We start from the raw sequence: 15,345 nt of genomic DNA, 5'->3' as shown, positions 1-15,345 counted from the left end.
GATAGAGCATCGGACTGGGCTGCAGAGGACCCAAGTTCGAAACCCCGAGGTCGCCAGCTTGAGCACGGACTCATCTGGTTTGAGCAAAAGCCCACCAGCTTGAACCCAAGGTCGCTGGCTCCAGCAACGGGTTACTCAGTCTGCTGAAGGCCCTTGGTCAAGGCACGTATGAGAAAGCAATCAATGAACAACTAAGGTGTTGCAACACAATGAAAAACTAATGATTGATGCTTCTCATCTCTCTCTGTTCCTGTCTGTCTGTCCCTGTCTTTCCCTCTCTCTAACTCTCTCTGTCTCTATAAAAAATAAAACAAAAGCCCTGGCCGGTTGGCTCAGCGGTAGAGCGTCGGCCTAGCGTGCGGAGGACCCGGGTTCGATTCCCGGCCAGGGCACATGGGAGAAGCGCCCATTTGCTTCTCCACCCCTCTGCCACGCCTTCCTCTCTGTCTCTCTCTTCCCCTCCCGCAGCCAAGGCTCCATTGGAGCAAAGATGGCCCGGGCGCTGGGGATGGCTCTGTGGCCTCTGCCTCAGGCGCTAGAGTGGCTCTGGTCGCAACATGGTGACACCCAGGAGGGTCGCAACATGGCAACGCCCAGGATGGGCAGAGCATCGCCCCCTGGTGGGCAGAGCGTCGCCCCTGGTGGGCGTGCCGGGTGGGTCCCGGTCGGGCGCATGCGGGAGTCTCTCTGACTGTCTCTCCCTGTTTCCAGCTTCAGAAAAATGCAAAAAAAAAATAATAATAAATAAAATAAAATAAAACAAAAAATTTAAAAAAATGCCCTGCCGGCCCTGGTCGGTTGGCTCAGTGGTAGAGCATCGGCCTGGTGTGCAGGAGTCCTGGGTTTGATTCCCGGCCAGGGCACACAGGAGAGGTGCCATCTGCTTCTCCACCCCTCCCCCTCCCCTCCTCTCTGTCTCTCTCTTCCCTTCCCGCAGCCAAGCCTCCATTGGAGCAAAGTTGGCCCAGGCACTGAGGATGGCTCCCTGGCCTCTGCCTCAGGCGCTAGAGTGGCTCTAGTTGCAACAGAGCAACGCCCCAGATGGGCAGAGCATCGCCCCCTGGTAGGCATGCCAGGTGGATCCCAGTCGGGCGCATGCAGAGTCTGTCTGAATGCCTCCCTGTTTCCAACTTCAGAAAAATACAAAAAAAAAAAAAAAAAAAAAAAATGCCCTGCCTAGATAGCTCGGTTGGAGCATTGTCCGGGAGTACAGAGGTTGCTGGTTCGATCCCTGGTCAGGGCACATATAGGAACAGATCAATGTTTCTGTCTCTTGTTCTTCCCCTCTCTCACTAAAACTCAATATTTTTTTTAAAAAAAAGAACATTAACACTAACCAAATAGGATTTATCCCAGGAGCACAAGGTTGGTTTGATAGAGAATCTATCAACATAAGTCATTATATTAACAAATTAATGTTGGAAAAAATATGATTATATCAACATGCTGAAAGGGATTTGATTAAATTTCAGCAGCCACTCTTTTAAAAACAGTAATAGAATACCAGTAAGGATTCGAATGGTTAAACACGAAAATAATTTCAATTAGAATCAGGAACTAGCTCCCCTAAAACGTCCTTTAAAACCCTCAAGATGAAGGACCCAGCCCTCAAGCGCTCCCCCACAAAAGCACACCTAAGCCTTTCCCCCAGGTGTGTTACTCTTGCCTTTCTCCTTAGCTCCAAGAGCCCTTTCGGTTTTGTTTGTTTTCTGGTTTCTGTCGTTTTTTGTCTTGAAGGACACTGATTTTTCTGCATGCCTGTGGAACCAGTACCCTTACTTTGCTTTTGCTTTTTGTTTGTTTTCTTTGTTTTAATTTATTTATAGAGACACAGAAATATCTGTCTTCTTCTGTAACTTGTTTCTTGAGCCTACAGTAGCCCAGTGGGCGCACTTCTACCTCTAACTTTTTCTTTTTAAGATTTTATTTAGTCATTTTAGAGAAGAGAGAGAGAGAGAAGTGGGGGAGGAACAGGAAGCATCAACTCCCATATGTGCCTTGACCAGGCAAGCCCAGGGTTTTGAACCAGCAACTTAAGTGTTCCAGGTCGTTGCTTTATTTACTGTGCCACCACAGGCCAGGCTGTAACTTTCTAAATCAACTTTCTCTTCTAATTTGGGCAGAAGGGGAGAAGTAAACAGGAATGTCCACTAACAATAGTTTTGGGGTACCTACGACTTAATACCGGTTAAAAAAAAATCTACTTTTTAGATCACATGTGCCTAAAAACTCAAGACATAATAGAGATTTGATGGAATTAAGAGAATTTAGAAAGGTAGACAGATAATAAAGAAATACGCCTGGCCTGTGGTGGCTCAGTGCATAATGAAAGCATCGACCTGCAAGGTTGAGGTCGCCGGTTCCAAACCCCAAGCTTGCCTGGTCAAGGCACGTATAGGAGTTGATGCTTCCTGATCGTTCCCCTTCCTTCCCTCTCTCTCCCTCTCTCACCCTCTCTCTCCCCCCACCACCTCTCTAAAATGAATAAAAAATTTAAAAATATAATTCTTTTTAAAAAGGATATATTAGCCTGACCAGGTAGATAGAGCATCAGCCTGGGACGCTGAGGACCCAGGTTCCCAGGTTTGAAACCCTGAGGTCACTAGCTTGAGCATGGTATCATAGACATGACTCCATAGTCACTGGCTCTGCTAGAGCCTCCCACCCCCCGCCACGGCAAGGCACATAAGAGAAAGCAATCAATGAACAACTAAGGTGCTGAAACTGAGTTGATGCTTCTTACCTCTCTCCTTTCCTGTCTGTAACTGTCTGTCCCTGTCTATCCCTCTCTCTCTCACGCTCTAAAAAAAAAAGATATTATTTTAAAGCAAAAGCACTGAAAAATATTCCATTTAAAATAACAAAATCAGTAAAGTATTTAGGAATAGGTTTAATAAAACTGGCACACAAGCCTGACCTGTGGTGGCGCAGTGGATAAAGCGTCAACCTGGAAATGCTGAGGTTGCCGGTTCAAAACCCTGGGCTTGCCTGGTCAAGGCACATATGGGAGTTGATCCTTTCTGCTCCTCCCCCCTTCTCTCTCTCTCTTTCTCCCTCCTCTCTATAATGAATAAAAATAAATAAAAATCTTTAAAAAAAAACAAAAAAACTGGCACACAAAAGAATAGCTCAGGCCCTAGCTGGATAGTTCATTGGTCAGAGCATTGTCCTGAAACAGGTTGCAGGTTTGATCCCTTCAGGGTGCATGCAGAAATAGATCAATGTTACTGACTCTCTTTCTCCCTCTCTTTCTAAAATCAACAAAATAGAGACAGGAACACAGATCTGCTCCTGTATGTTCTCTGACTGGGGATCAAACCAACAACCTCTGCACTTCAGGATGATGCTCCAACTAACCGAGCTATCTGACCAGGGCAATACAATAAACATTAAAAATAAAAGAATGGCCCTGGCCAGTTGGCTCAGTGGTAGAGCGTCGGCCTGGCGTGCAGAAGTCCCGGGTTCGATTCCCGGCCAGGGCACACAGGAGAAGCGCCCATCTGCTTCTCCACCCCTCCCCCTCTCCTTCCTTCCTCTCTGTCTCTCTCTTCCCTTCCTGCAGCTGAGGCTCCATTGGAGCAAAGATGGCCACGGGAGCTGGGGATGGCTCCATGGCCTCTTCCTCAGGCTCTAGAGTGGCTCTGGTTGCAACAGAGCGACACCCCGGATAGGCAGAGCATCGCCCCCTGGTGGGCGTGCCGGGTGGATCCCGGTCGGGCGCATGTGGGAGTCTGTCTGTCTCCCCGTTTCCAGCTTCAGAAAAATACAAAAAAAAATAAAAAATAAAAGAATGGCACAGAACCTATATTAAGAAATCTATAAAACCTTATTTAAGAATATAAAACTTAGGTTCTGACCTGTGGTGGCACAGTGGGATAAAGCATCGACCTGGAACACTGAGGTTGCCAGTTCGAAACCCTGGGCTTGCCTGGTCAAGGCACATATGGGAGTTGATGCTTCCTGCTCCTCCCCCACTTCTCTCTCTCTCCCCCCCTCTCTCTAAAAATCAATAAATAAAATATTTTTTTAAAAGAATATAAAACTTAGTATATCCTAAAAGTCAATTCTGAAATAAAGATATAATGCAATTCCGATTATAATCCCAATAAGTTTGGCCTGACCATTGTTGCTGTGGATAGAGCATTGACCTGGGATGCTGAGGTCCCAGGTTTAAAATCCTGAGGTCACTGGCTTGAGCCCAAAGGTCACTGTCTTGAGTGGTCGCTGACTTATTTTGAGTCCCCCCAGTCATATGAAGAAAAGAATCCCAACAAGTTTTTTCTTTCTGTAAATATAGGCCCAAGAATAGCCAGCAGTTTTAAAAAGAGAATGGGAGAACTTGCTTGTTCAATATCAAAAAACTTACGATGAAACAACTGGATTAAATCAATGTAGTTTGGTCTATGGAGTGGTAAACTCTCCAGGGGCAGCAAATAGTGGATCCAGAAGGAGATCTCAGTATATAGAAATTTTAATTATATGGCCAAACTTAATACTTCAATTCAATGAGAATAAATTAGAGATTTTTAAGTGAAGCTGACACAACTGGAAAAATAAAATTGGAGTCCTAATTTACACGCAAAAGAAACAAACCAGATGAATTAAAGTGAATGTAAGATTTCAATAAAACTAAAATCCTGCCCCCTCAAAAAAATCTGGAAAATGAGTATACCCTAGTGACTAGAAACCCAGAAACTACAAATGAACCAACATTTGACCATCTGAAAACCCAACACTAACAGTTAACCACAAACTCAAGAAGCAAACGGTTGAGAATTTTACAATGTGGAAAGTATTAATATCTACAGCTGTCAAAGAGCTTTAACGAATTAAGAATGAACTAATAAAAAAAATATGCAGCCCTGGCCGGTTGGCTCAGCGGTAGAGCGTCGGCCTAGCGTGCGGAGGACCCGGGTTCGATTCCCGGCCAGGGCACACAGGAGAAGCGCCCATCTGCTTCTCCACCCCTCCCCCTCTCCTTCCTTCCTCTCTGTCTCTCTCGTCCCCTCCCGCAGCCAAGGCTCCATAGGAGCAAAGATGGCCCGGGCGCTGGGGATGGCTCTGTGGCCTCTGCCCCAGGCGCTAGAGTGGCTCTGGTCGCAACATGGCGACGCCCAGGATGGGCAGAGCATCGCCCCCTGGTGGGCAGAGCTTCGCCCCTGGTGGGCGTGCCGGGTGGATCCCGGTCGGGCGCATGCGGGAGTCTGTCTGACTATCTCTCCCTATTTCCAGCTTCAGAAAAATGAAAAGAAAAAAAAAAATGCATCCATTTCAAAACATTAGAGCCCTACCAGGTGAAGTAGTGACAAATTTAATGAGTGAAGAAAGTGAGATGCACAAAAGTGCATGATATGATTGGAATAACAATGCCCAGTAATCCATGTTGTTTGTACTATGTATTCAGGATAAAATTGCATATATGTATGCATGTATAATAAAGCTAATTTTTTTTTTTTTAGATTGTCTTCATTTATTTTAGAGAAGAGAGAGAGAAGGGGGGTAGCAGGAAGCATCAACTTCCATATGTGCCTTGACCAGGCAAGCCTGGGGTTTCAAACCAGTGACCTCAGCATTCTAGGTTGACGCTTTATTCACTGCGCCACCACAGGTCAGGCTAATAAAGCTCATTTTCAAGGCAAGTACTAAGACCAACTCATCGCAAACAAAAGCAAATAAGCCCTAAGAAAAAAATTAGCTATAACCCTATCCCACATACCTCAATAAACATTGTTGTATAGACCCATCCATCCCTTTCTATTTTTTTCTTTTTATTGATTTTTAGAGAGAGAAAGAGAAAGAGGGAAGAAGTGGGAAGCATCAACTTAGAGTAGTTGCTTCTCGTATGTGCCTTGACCAGACAAGCCCAAGGTTTTGAACCAGAGACAGACCTCAGCGTTCCAGGTCAATGCTTTATCCACTGTACCGCCACAGGTCAGGTAGTCCTTTTATTCTTACATGAAATTAAAATTATCAGGTTGATACTATTTTGAAATCTGTCTCCTAGTCAGTTTTTCTCATCTCCCTAGACATTTGCTGATGCTATTCTCACCCCCAAACTGTCCCATTCTTTAATCTTCTTAAGAAACCTTCCATTTGAAGCCCCCAACAGAAAGTGGTTGACCACTCTGAATTTTGTCCTCACCAGCTTTCTCCCCTTTCTGAGGCACCATTTAGGTCCGCCTGGTATGTTTCTTGTATGCTTCTTGCCTCTCCTGTTAAACTGGGCAGCTTCCTGGGAGTAGGAACTCAAGCATCCTGCTCATGGTACCTAGAATGCACATAGTAGGCACTTTATAAATATGGCTGTACAAAAGTACATAGACTTCCTGTTTCTTGTATTGAGTGATCTCAAGGTATGTCATATAGGTCACCTGACCTGTGGTGGCAGAGTAGATTGACCTGGAATGCTGAGGTCCCAGGTTTGAAGCCCCAAGGCTTAAGTGCAGGCTCACCATCTTGACCATGACATGATCCCAAGGTCTCTGGCTTGATCCCCCAACCCCAGTCAAGGCACGAATGAGAAGCAATCAGTGAACAGCTAAAGTGAAGCAACTACAAGTTGATGCTTCTCTCTCTCTCTCTCTCTCTCTCCATGTCTCTCTCTCAAAAATAAAAAAAAATTGGCCCTGGCCGGTTGGCTCAGTGGTAGAGCGTCGGCCTGGCGTGCAGAAGTCCCGGGTTCGATTCCTGGCCAGGGCACACAGGAGAAGCGCCCATCTGCTTCTCCACCCCTCCCCCTCTCCTTCCTCTCTGTCTCTCTCTTCCCCTCCCGCAGCCAAGGCTCCATTGGAGCAAAGATGGCCCGGGTGCTGGGGATGGCTCCTTGGCCTCTGCCCCAGGTGCTAGAGTGGCTCTGGTGGCAACAGAGCTCTGCCCCAGAGGGGCAGAGCGTCGCCCCCTAGTGGGCGTACCAGGTGGATCCCGGTCGGGCGCATGCGGGAGTCTGTCTGACTGTCTCTCCCCGTTTCCAGCTTCAGAAAAATACAAAAAAAAAAGGAAAAAAAATAAATTAAATTTAAAAAACAGTATAGGTGAAGGAGTGATCTAGGAGGTAGATGCTGAGACACTGCACAGCAGAGGTCAAATCTAGGGAGCGGCCTAAAGTCTGGGTAACCCCCAGATCACCTATATCCACCCTCCTCCCCCTTCCCAGGGCTCTACCAAAAGCTCAGAAAGGAACCACCCACACACAGGGCTCCATGTGTGATATATATTTATATATATAATTGCTCTGATTTTATTGTACTTTATCATCTTTTTACAGTAGATCTGACACAGGCATTAAATAACTGCAGAGAGAGACCACTGGGGTGAGGGGAGTGCAGGAAAACAGGGGGACCCAAAGGGAAGAAACTCAGATCCAGCCAGAGAAAAAAAGGAAGGGTCCATCCGCAGGTGGGGTGTGGGTGGGGTGTGGCGGCTGCAGCATCAGAAAAGGGAGATTAGAGGTGAGGAAGAGAAGGGCACTGCCGGAGAAAGTTAAAACACCTCTGCAACTCGGGCACTCGGGGGTCATTTAAAAATGCAAAGGGGTCTGAAGGAGACTGAGCCAGGAAATTCAGGGCCTGAACTGAGGGCTTATTTGCAAGTTTCAGGCTGATATGCGAGGAAAGGGAAGGAGTTAGTGATTAGTTGATAAATTGCTAAGAGAAGCCAGCTAGAGGATGGGGGTGGGTGGGAGGGGGGCAGATCTGGGCCCAGGAAAGGAGGTGGAATAGTCCCATAGCCTGCTGACGCTTCCAAGGTGGCCACTGGGGAGATTCAAAATGGCTGCCCCTCCCCCAGAGCTCCTGGGAAGTGGAACTTGAAGGATATTCTGGGAAAGCAGACAGGCGTCAGAGAGGCATCAACAAAAACAAAGTGGATATTTAGCCTAGGTCGTTTCAGCCCCTCCGAGGAGTGCCTATCTGGGTGCTAGAGACCAGAAAGAGAATTTTCCAGGAAAACCAGCACAAGATTTTTCCAGACCTTCACTCTCAGCTCACATAGTCACTTTAGGATGAGAGGTGGCAAGTGCCAGGAAACAGGCAAAAGACTGCAGAGCCACCTGTCATGAAAAGAGAATGAGGACAGAGAGGAGGTGGAGAAAGACTTACCAGAGGAACCAGACAGGTCAAAAGCCAGCAAGACAGCAACAGTGTATCATTGGAGAAGGGGGGTGAGAGAGGAAGGTGACAGCAGTTGCACTTAGGAATGGAGAATGGAGTGCCATGTTCCTGTCTGGAAGTCAAGGGGTGAAATGAGATTGTGTTTGTGTGCGTGAATTTAGGTGGGTGGGTATGAAGGTAGGTGGGCATTTTCTGTATCTCTCAGAAGATGGGAGGGTAGCTGTGGGGACATCCCACTCACAGCAAACCAGAGCCAGAGCGGCTCTTCTGTGACCATCTTGGGATCCCATCTCCCTGTCCCTGCTTGAGCTAGGGCCAGAAGATGGTGGGAAATGTGTGAAAGTGGAGAATCACAATAAACATCAATCAGGCTAGGTTTAGAAGTAAAGGAAAAGGAACATTCCAGAAGCATCCATAGGAAAGAGGCAGGGGCAGGAGGAAAGGGGGCTCAGGTTTTGTTGATGCGGAGTTTAAAGGCCACTCGGCCAGCGAACTTGTCTCGCTCATCGTCTGTGGCGATGTTGGCTGCATTGATTCGGCATTCCACGTTCACCTCCACGTTAGGGGTCACATTCAGGAACTTCACGGCTACCAGGGGTTGTGTGTAGTTTACCTGGACCAAAGGAGGAGAGTGAGGGTCTAGGCCCTTGGCCTCCTCCTCAGGGAGCCGTCATCCCAGGGCCTCCCATAAGACTTACGTGGAACTTTTTGCCATAGTAGGGGAAGTACATAAGGTCGATGTTGCCATTGGCAGGGAACATGACAAAGCTGCCCAGATTCTCAGCATCTTCATCTCGCTGTGGGAGCACAGGACGGTAGAAGGGAGAGCTGGTCAAGGATGGAAGGAACCCGGACGCTCGCCAGACTTCCCTTTGTTTTTTCACTCCAGATTCTGTCTCTTACTATTTCCCTTGAGCTGTGTGTCTGTATGTGTTTGTGTGTGAGCAGGAGGAGGTGCCCTGTCTCTCTCAACAGACTGGGAAGTCCTGAAGGGTGCTAGTGATCCTGAAGCCTCCTACTCCACTCCCACCTCAAGCTCTTACCCCATCCTCAGGAACTGGTTTCTGGAGCAGAGCCAAAAAAGAACAGATAAATGAGTAAAGGGCTCAGTAGGAAGTAAGGAGAGGGTTTGAGCAAAGAACTAGCAGGAAGTTTCTAGAGAGGACAGAGGTGCAGGGAGCAGGGTTCTAAGGACAACTTAGTGGTGGCAGATGGTGCTAACAGATCAGCAGGTATCAGATACCTAAAAAGAACTGAGGGACAGGCAAGATATGGGAGGGACAGCAGAAGACATGGTTATCAGGGAATAGAGGAAAAGGTGGGAAGGTTAAGGAGAGAAGCCAGAGGCCTGGGCTAGGGTGGAATCAGGGAGGGGTGTCTATCCACACAAGAGCAGCTTCTGCATCCTAGAGAGAAGCAAAAGGGGTAGGAGCCCCTTGGAGTTCACGCCGTTTTGGAGCCCACTCTTACCCCTTTGTCCCTAGAGTGATGGGACCTCTGGGAGAAAAGAAGATTGACAGGGATGAGTGAATTACATGGAAACCATGTATACACACAAGTGAGCAGGTGGACAAGGCCCAAAATACTCACCTTCCCCACACAGGTAACATTCATGCTCTGGTTTGCTCCTGCATAGAAGTTGATGACCTAGAGTGAGGTAAGCAGTGAGGGTTAGAGAAAAAAGTCAAAGACACAAGTATCTAACCTCCAGCCATGGATCTCAGCCTCCAGTGGCCCCGTCTTTCTTGTTCTCTCACTCGAACATCCAAAAGTCTAATGCCAGTTAGCCCCAGTGAAAGGAAGTGGCTGCCAGTAAATGGTGGCCCCAGCTCCCTCCTCCATTCTCCCTGGGAACCAAGGTCATGGTTACCCGGTTCATCTTGATGAAGACACAGGGTTGCCCAGTGCTATAACCATAGTGGGTGGGGTCCCCGATGCCAGAGCAGTCACCCAGCTGGGTTCGGTTGAACTGGCAGGCACGTTTCGGGTAGTTGAGGACTCCGTTATCTGGCTGTTCGTAATAGCGCCCAGGGCGGCAGACATCATTCTTTTGGGCTTGGACAGAGTCGTTGTAAGCTAAGAAGGTGGGGGAAAGAGAGCAGGAGCCTGATGTTCCATTTCTAAGGTCTCCAATCCCCTGCCCAAGGTCCTGCACAACCACATCTCCAGGCCCACACTCACGCTCCAAAAACTTGTTGAGCTTCTGCACATGGTGGTCCCAGCTTTCAGTGTCACTGACATTGACAATGACATCAAGGTTCTCAGTCTTGGGGCGAATCATCAAGCCTACAGCCACACAAGGGCAGAGTGGAGGTTGTATATCAGATGCAGGACCACACACAGAGGGCAAAAATGGATACAGAGAACACCAGGGTGAGGGATGGGATACAAGTCCGAGAGCTTCATGGGAGGAAGATCTCCCCAAAGCACATAGTCTCAACTGTGGGAAACGAGAAGGAAGGCAGACTTTAAGAACTGCCCAGCAAACGGTGACTGGATCATCAAAACCACACCTATAAGAACTCCAACTTCTTAGTGGAGTTCCTAATGGAGGCTTAGGGGCACAGGAGCAGGTAGAGTGACTGGTAGGAGAGCCTCATCACTCACCTGGTGTGGCCAGTCGGTCCTGGTACTTGGGAGTATGGTCAGAAACAGTCTGCAGCATCACCCACATGGTGAGGGTGAACATGGCTGTGAGGAAGCCATAGAAGACGAAGTAGAAGAGGAGGATAAAGGCTGCAGACGAGGAAACAGGGTCAGCAGGTTCTCCTGCCACAACCTCCCCTTTCTCATACACCCCTTTCCCACTCAGAGATTCTGCACTGGGATGGGTCAGCCTCGGGGACATCTTAGGGCCTTCCCTAAGGGGAGCCAAATGAGACAAGCTGGAAACAGGCAGTTGTGTCTGGCATCCAGCCATGATTCCCAGCCCCCTCCTGGTTTAGGGCACAGTGAAGCCTGACCTTGTAGAGGCCACAAGAGACCTAAACTCCCGTTGCTGGGACAACCCCAAGGATAGGCCACAGTCATTTTGCCTCAAATTACATTTCCAATTTCTCAACGATTCATGGCCCTGAAATAGCAGATCTGTTGCTGCTGCTTTGGAGTTCTTGCTTAAAGTTGTCCAGCATGACTTGAAGCTGGCGCTGGCTACCATTCACAATCAACTCTCATCCCGCCTCTCAGAGTGGGGACTCTCACACTCAAATAGGGAAATCTTTCCTGGCGACCCACCTTAAACGCAGCTCCTGCCAAATTATAAAATCTCTCGGAGACATCTGTCCAGAACCTTCAACAGTCACCCTGTCCCCAACTCACACACAACACTCAAGGCAGAAGCAAGGAGTAAAGGCAGAACCTCCCACAGCCTTCTCGGGAAAGAGCAGGTCTTTGGTGGATGTGAGAGGGCACTCTGTGACTCCTCAGTCTGCTGTGAGTACCTGCTATTTCCACCACTGGGGAACCCCAGTCCTTCTGCCTCAAAAGACACTTCCCCCATGAAGCCTCCTCAGATTCTCTCAAGCACTCCTGGGCGCCTCCAATTCCCAGGAACTTGCCTTCAAGTTCCCTGGAGCAAGGACTGCATTGTACCCAACTCAAGGGCCCCAGGTAGGTGGGCTGATGAGGACATCCTTGATCAGTGTGGAGGAACTTGTAAACTATGTCACAGTGTCCCCTGTGCTTACACTTCCCAGTTTAACAATCCTTTTTGGAAGAATTCCCCACTCGAACCTGCACCCATGCCCAGCACCAGACCCCCAACCAGATACAACGAACTCCCTCCACACCCCCTAACTCCTGCCATCCCAGAACATCCAGCCTCAAAAACCTCACAGGGCTACTCCTCCTCAACAGACCCCCACACACACACCTTTAGAGCAGCCACAGATGGCTCCAAACGCTCGACAATGGGATACAACTTCCGCTATGAAAAAACCCCCTCCAACCCCCCCCCCCCCCACACACACACACCTCTCTAAGACCCGCCCTCTCATGCGTGTTCCCAAGGTCCAAGGGATGGGCACGAACTAAAAATGGACCGGCTTGGGTAGCTAGCTTGGGAGCCTTAGGGAGGAAAAGGGCGCTTCTTTGGGGAAGGAGGGCAACTGTGTGGAGCCGACCGGTCCCCGAGAGCGAGCGCCGCGGCGCGGACACGCTCATAGAGCCAGTGACCCCCCGCGCGAAGGGGCTCCGCGGGGGGCGGGAAGGCGGCAGTGACCTACTTTCTCCGCCTCCGCAGCGCCAGCCTGGGAGATTAGACCCGCGATTCGGTCCCCTCCCAGCCCAGAGCACTGCAGGGGGGTTGGACGCCGAGGACCCGGGGAGGGAGCTGGGGATACACCGGCGGTATCTTGTGCCCCCGGGCGTCGCCCAGCGGACACCCCCCTCTTACGCAGCCGCCTTGCGTACCCCAGCTTGTCCCGGTGCGGCCCATGAACTGGTGCGTCCTCGGATTCCACACGAACTCCTTCCATTCCTCAACCACCTGCCCGCAGCTCTTCTTCTCTTTCTTGATGACCATCTTCGCGACGGGGACTATGGAGGAGCTAGGGTGCGGTGCGCTGTAGCCCCCCCTCCCACGCACCGGAATGCTCCGCGAGCAAAGGCAGCCGGGGCGATGGAGACCCCCTTCAGCTCTGCAGCTGCTGCAAATTCCGAGGTGCACGGCCACACGCTGCAGGTTGTCGACAGCGCGGCGTGGGATGCACCGGCCCTAGGCCCCCCGATCGCGATGAAAAGGGGGTTTCAGAGCAGGAGAGGAAAAAAAGCGAAAGGAGTACGAGTGCAGCTTCACTCCCACCTCCCAGAAGCAAAACGAAAAGAGATGCAAAAATAGACGGCAGCAAAACCCGAGAAAAGCGCAGAACAAATCTGGATGCAAAGAGGCAGAAAGGGGATTGGGGAGGGGGTGCCCCGAAATCCGAGATTCAGAGAGGCTGTAGAGAGGGAGTCGGGTAACCGCTAAAGTCTCTTCCACCAAGCAGAGACCGCCACAGCAGTGGTAGCTCCACCAGGGGGGTAGGGTGGGGACGCGTAGTTGGGGTCAGCCGGGGATAGGACTCCCCTAAACCGAGGCTCTGCTACTCAGCAGTGCGGGGCCGGCAGTCGCGGAGCGCAGTCTTTATAGTCAGCCGCTATGGGGGGGGGGGGGGGGGGGGGTGTGTGCCCGCCTCCTTCCCACCCCCAGAAACCCCGCCTCCTCGCCGCTGGCCCCGGGAGCTCATACATATGCAAATATGGAAAGGGCTTGTGCACGCCCCCTGTCGCCTCATCAGTGCCAGGAGGTCTCTGCCCTAACCCTACCCCAGTTACTGGACTGGAATCAGGGTGGATAGAGGGGAGAAAGGGCGTGTCTGGGCAGGATACTGAGACAACTCCAAAGAAAACAGAGACTGAGAGGGAAGCCATATGCATCTAAGATGGGGGCCTCAGGCAGGGAGTTAGAGACTAAGATCCAGAAGACACACAGGACAGATGTGAAAGGAGTAGAGAAAGAGCCAGAAACCAAGAAGAACGGGTAAAAGAGACCAGCCAGGGTGCTAGACCAGCAGGATGGAAGCTGGAACAGGCCATACAGAGATGGAAAGAGGCCACCACAGGAAATTCCCTTTGTGGGAGCTGCTACTGATCCCCTGCCCACGACACCTTCTTCAGTTCTACAGCCCCTTCTCCCACCACCAGTTTTTCTCCAAGCCTCAGGGCTTCTGGGCTTCCCAGCACAGTAGGGAAGCCCTCCCAAAACCCCATTCCCAGCCCCCAGCATTGCCCTGGGACCCCAGCCCTGGAACCAGGTCTGTTAATCTGCTTAGGTGCTCTGCCTCCTCTCACCCCCACATCTGAACTCTCCACCTCATTTGCCCACTTGAGTCAACATTTATTAAGCACCTACTAGAGACCATGTGCAACATAGCCCCAGAGAGGGGAAGTCAAAGTTCTCACAGGGCTCAAGAGACCCACAGTCTAGACAGGGAATACAAAGCCTCTAAAGACTTGTGTTAAGGACAATTATCTGCCTGACTGGTGGTGGTGCAGTGGTTAGAGCATTGACTGGGATGCTGAGGACCCAGGTTTGAAACTCCAAGGTCACTGGCTTAAGTGCAGGGTTGCTCTGGCTTGAGCACGAGATTATCAACTTGATTCTGGGATCTCTGGCATGAGCAAGGGGTCACTGGCTCAGTTTGAGCCACCACCACCCCACCCAGTCAAGGCCTGTATGAAAAGCAATCAATGAACAACTAAAGTGATGCAATTACAAGTTGATGCATCTCATCTCTCTCCCTTCTTGTCTGCCTCTCTATAAATATCTCAAAGGAAAAAAAAAAGAACAATTATCTATCTTTTTCCATCTCTCTTCAAATCTTGTTGTTTCCTTGGAAAGGTTTTTCTTTCAACTCTCATCCTAAATCCTGGGCTCCAGTCCTCAACAACTCCATTTTGACCGTTACTCTTCCCCTCAAACTCTCCCTCCAGTTGAGGGTCAGCTGTGTGGACTTGAGATCTGCTCAGGCAAACAAACCCCATGCCCAGAACGGCTTGTGCTTGGCTTAGTGCTCTGCTAGCACCATCTTGAAATTCTTCATATTTTTATCTTTGAACTTGTGCTTTGTAAGTGAAGTCCAATGGGACAGTGGAGCCTGCATGTGAGCAGAGACAATATTCACAAAAGGTCACTCATGAAGCTCCATGAGCACAGAACTCTTGCGGATCCACCACACATGGGAGTTCAGGGAGAGTCAAAGCAAGTACAAAGTAAGTGTGATATGTCTACACCTGAATAAGTAGAGGTGCTGAAAGCTAAGGGGCCAAACTTTTCATTTGAAGCAGAATTTGCTTTGAAAATAGAAAGAAAGCAATGGCCTTCTAGAAGACATAGATGATCAAGACACCCTACAGATAGAGCATTGGCCTGGGATGCTGAGGACTCAGGTTCGAAACCTCAAGGTCGCTGGCTTGAGTGTGGGGTTTTCGGCTTGAGTGTAGGATCATAGACATGACCCCATGGTTTGAGCCAAAGGTCACTGGGCTTGAAGCCCAAGTTCACTGGCTTGGCTGCATTCCCCCACCTCCCCACCTCCTCCAGTCAAGGCACATATGAGAAAGCAATCAATGAACAACTAAGGTGCCGAAACAAGTTGATGCTTCTCGTCTTTCTCCCTTCCTGTCTGTCTCTTTCTCAAAAAAAAAAAAAAAAAAAAGACATCTTATTGTATCCCTTCTCAGTCATGTTACTTCCCTG

At 49.6% G+C, this 15,345-nt stretch overlaps 1 protein-coding gene across 2 annotated transcripts; it reads right to left on the bottom strand.

The window, feature by feature from the left end:
* Window positions 1–7,196: 7,196 nt before the first annotated feature.
* Window positions 7,197–13,224, bottom strand: ATP1B2 (ATPase Na+/K+ transporting subunit beta 2). Of its 2 annotated transcripts, XM_066264154.1 has the most exons (9): window positions 12,519–13,224; window positions 10,716–10,844; window positions 10,290–10,394; window positions 9,979–10,184; window positions 9,699–9,755; window positions 9,579–9,605; window positions 9,152–9,172; window positions 8,807–8,905; window positions 7,197–8,721 (listed from the first exon to the last, which is right to left on the bottom strand). In XM_066264154.1, exons 1-9 carry the CDS (start codon window positions 12,628–12,630, stop codon window positions 8,557–8,559), a joined length of 921 nt encoding a protein of 306 aa, XP_066120251.1. In that variant the 5' UTR covers window positions 12,631–13,224; the 3' UTR covers window positions 7,197–8,556. The 2 variants fall into 2 exon arrangements, with proteins under 2 accessions (XP_066120251.1, XP_066120252.1); XM_066264155.1 differs by lacking the exons at window positions 9,152–9,172; window positions 9,579–9,605 and having other exon boundaries at window positions 12,519–13,223.
* Window positions 13,225–15,345: the final 2,121 nt, after the last annotated feature.

The sequence above is a fragment of the Saccopteryx bilineata genome, chromosome 2 (genome assembly GCF_036850765.1).
Source record: "Saccopteryx bilineata isolate mSacBil1 chromosome 2, mSacBil1_pri_phased_curated, whole genome shotgun sequence".
In the NCBI taxonomy this organism is placed as follows: Eukaryota; Metazoa; Chordata; class Mammalia; order Chiroptera; family Emballonuridae; genus Saccopteryx; species Saccopteryx bilineata.
This window is presented reverse-complemented; position numbering and strand designations above follow the sequence as displayed.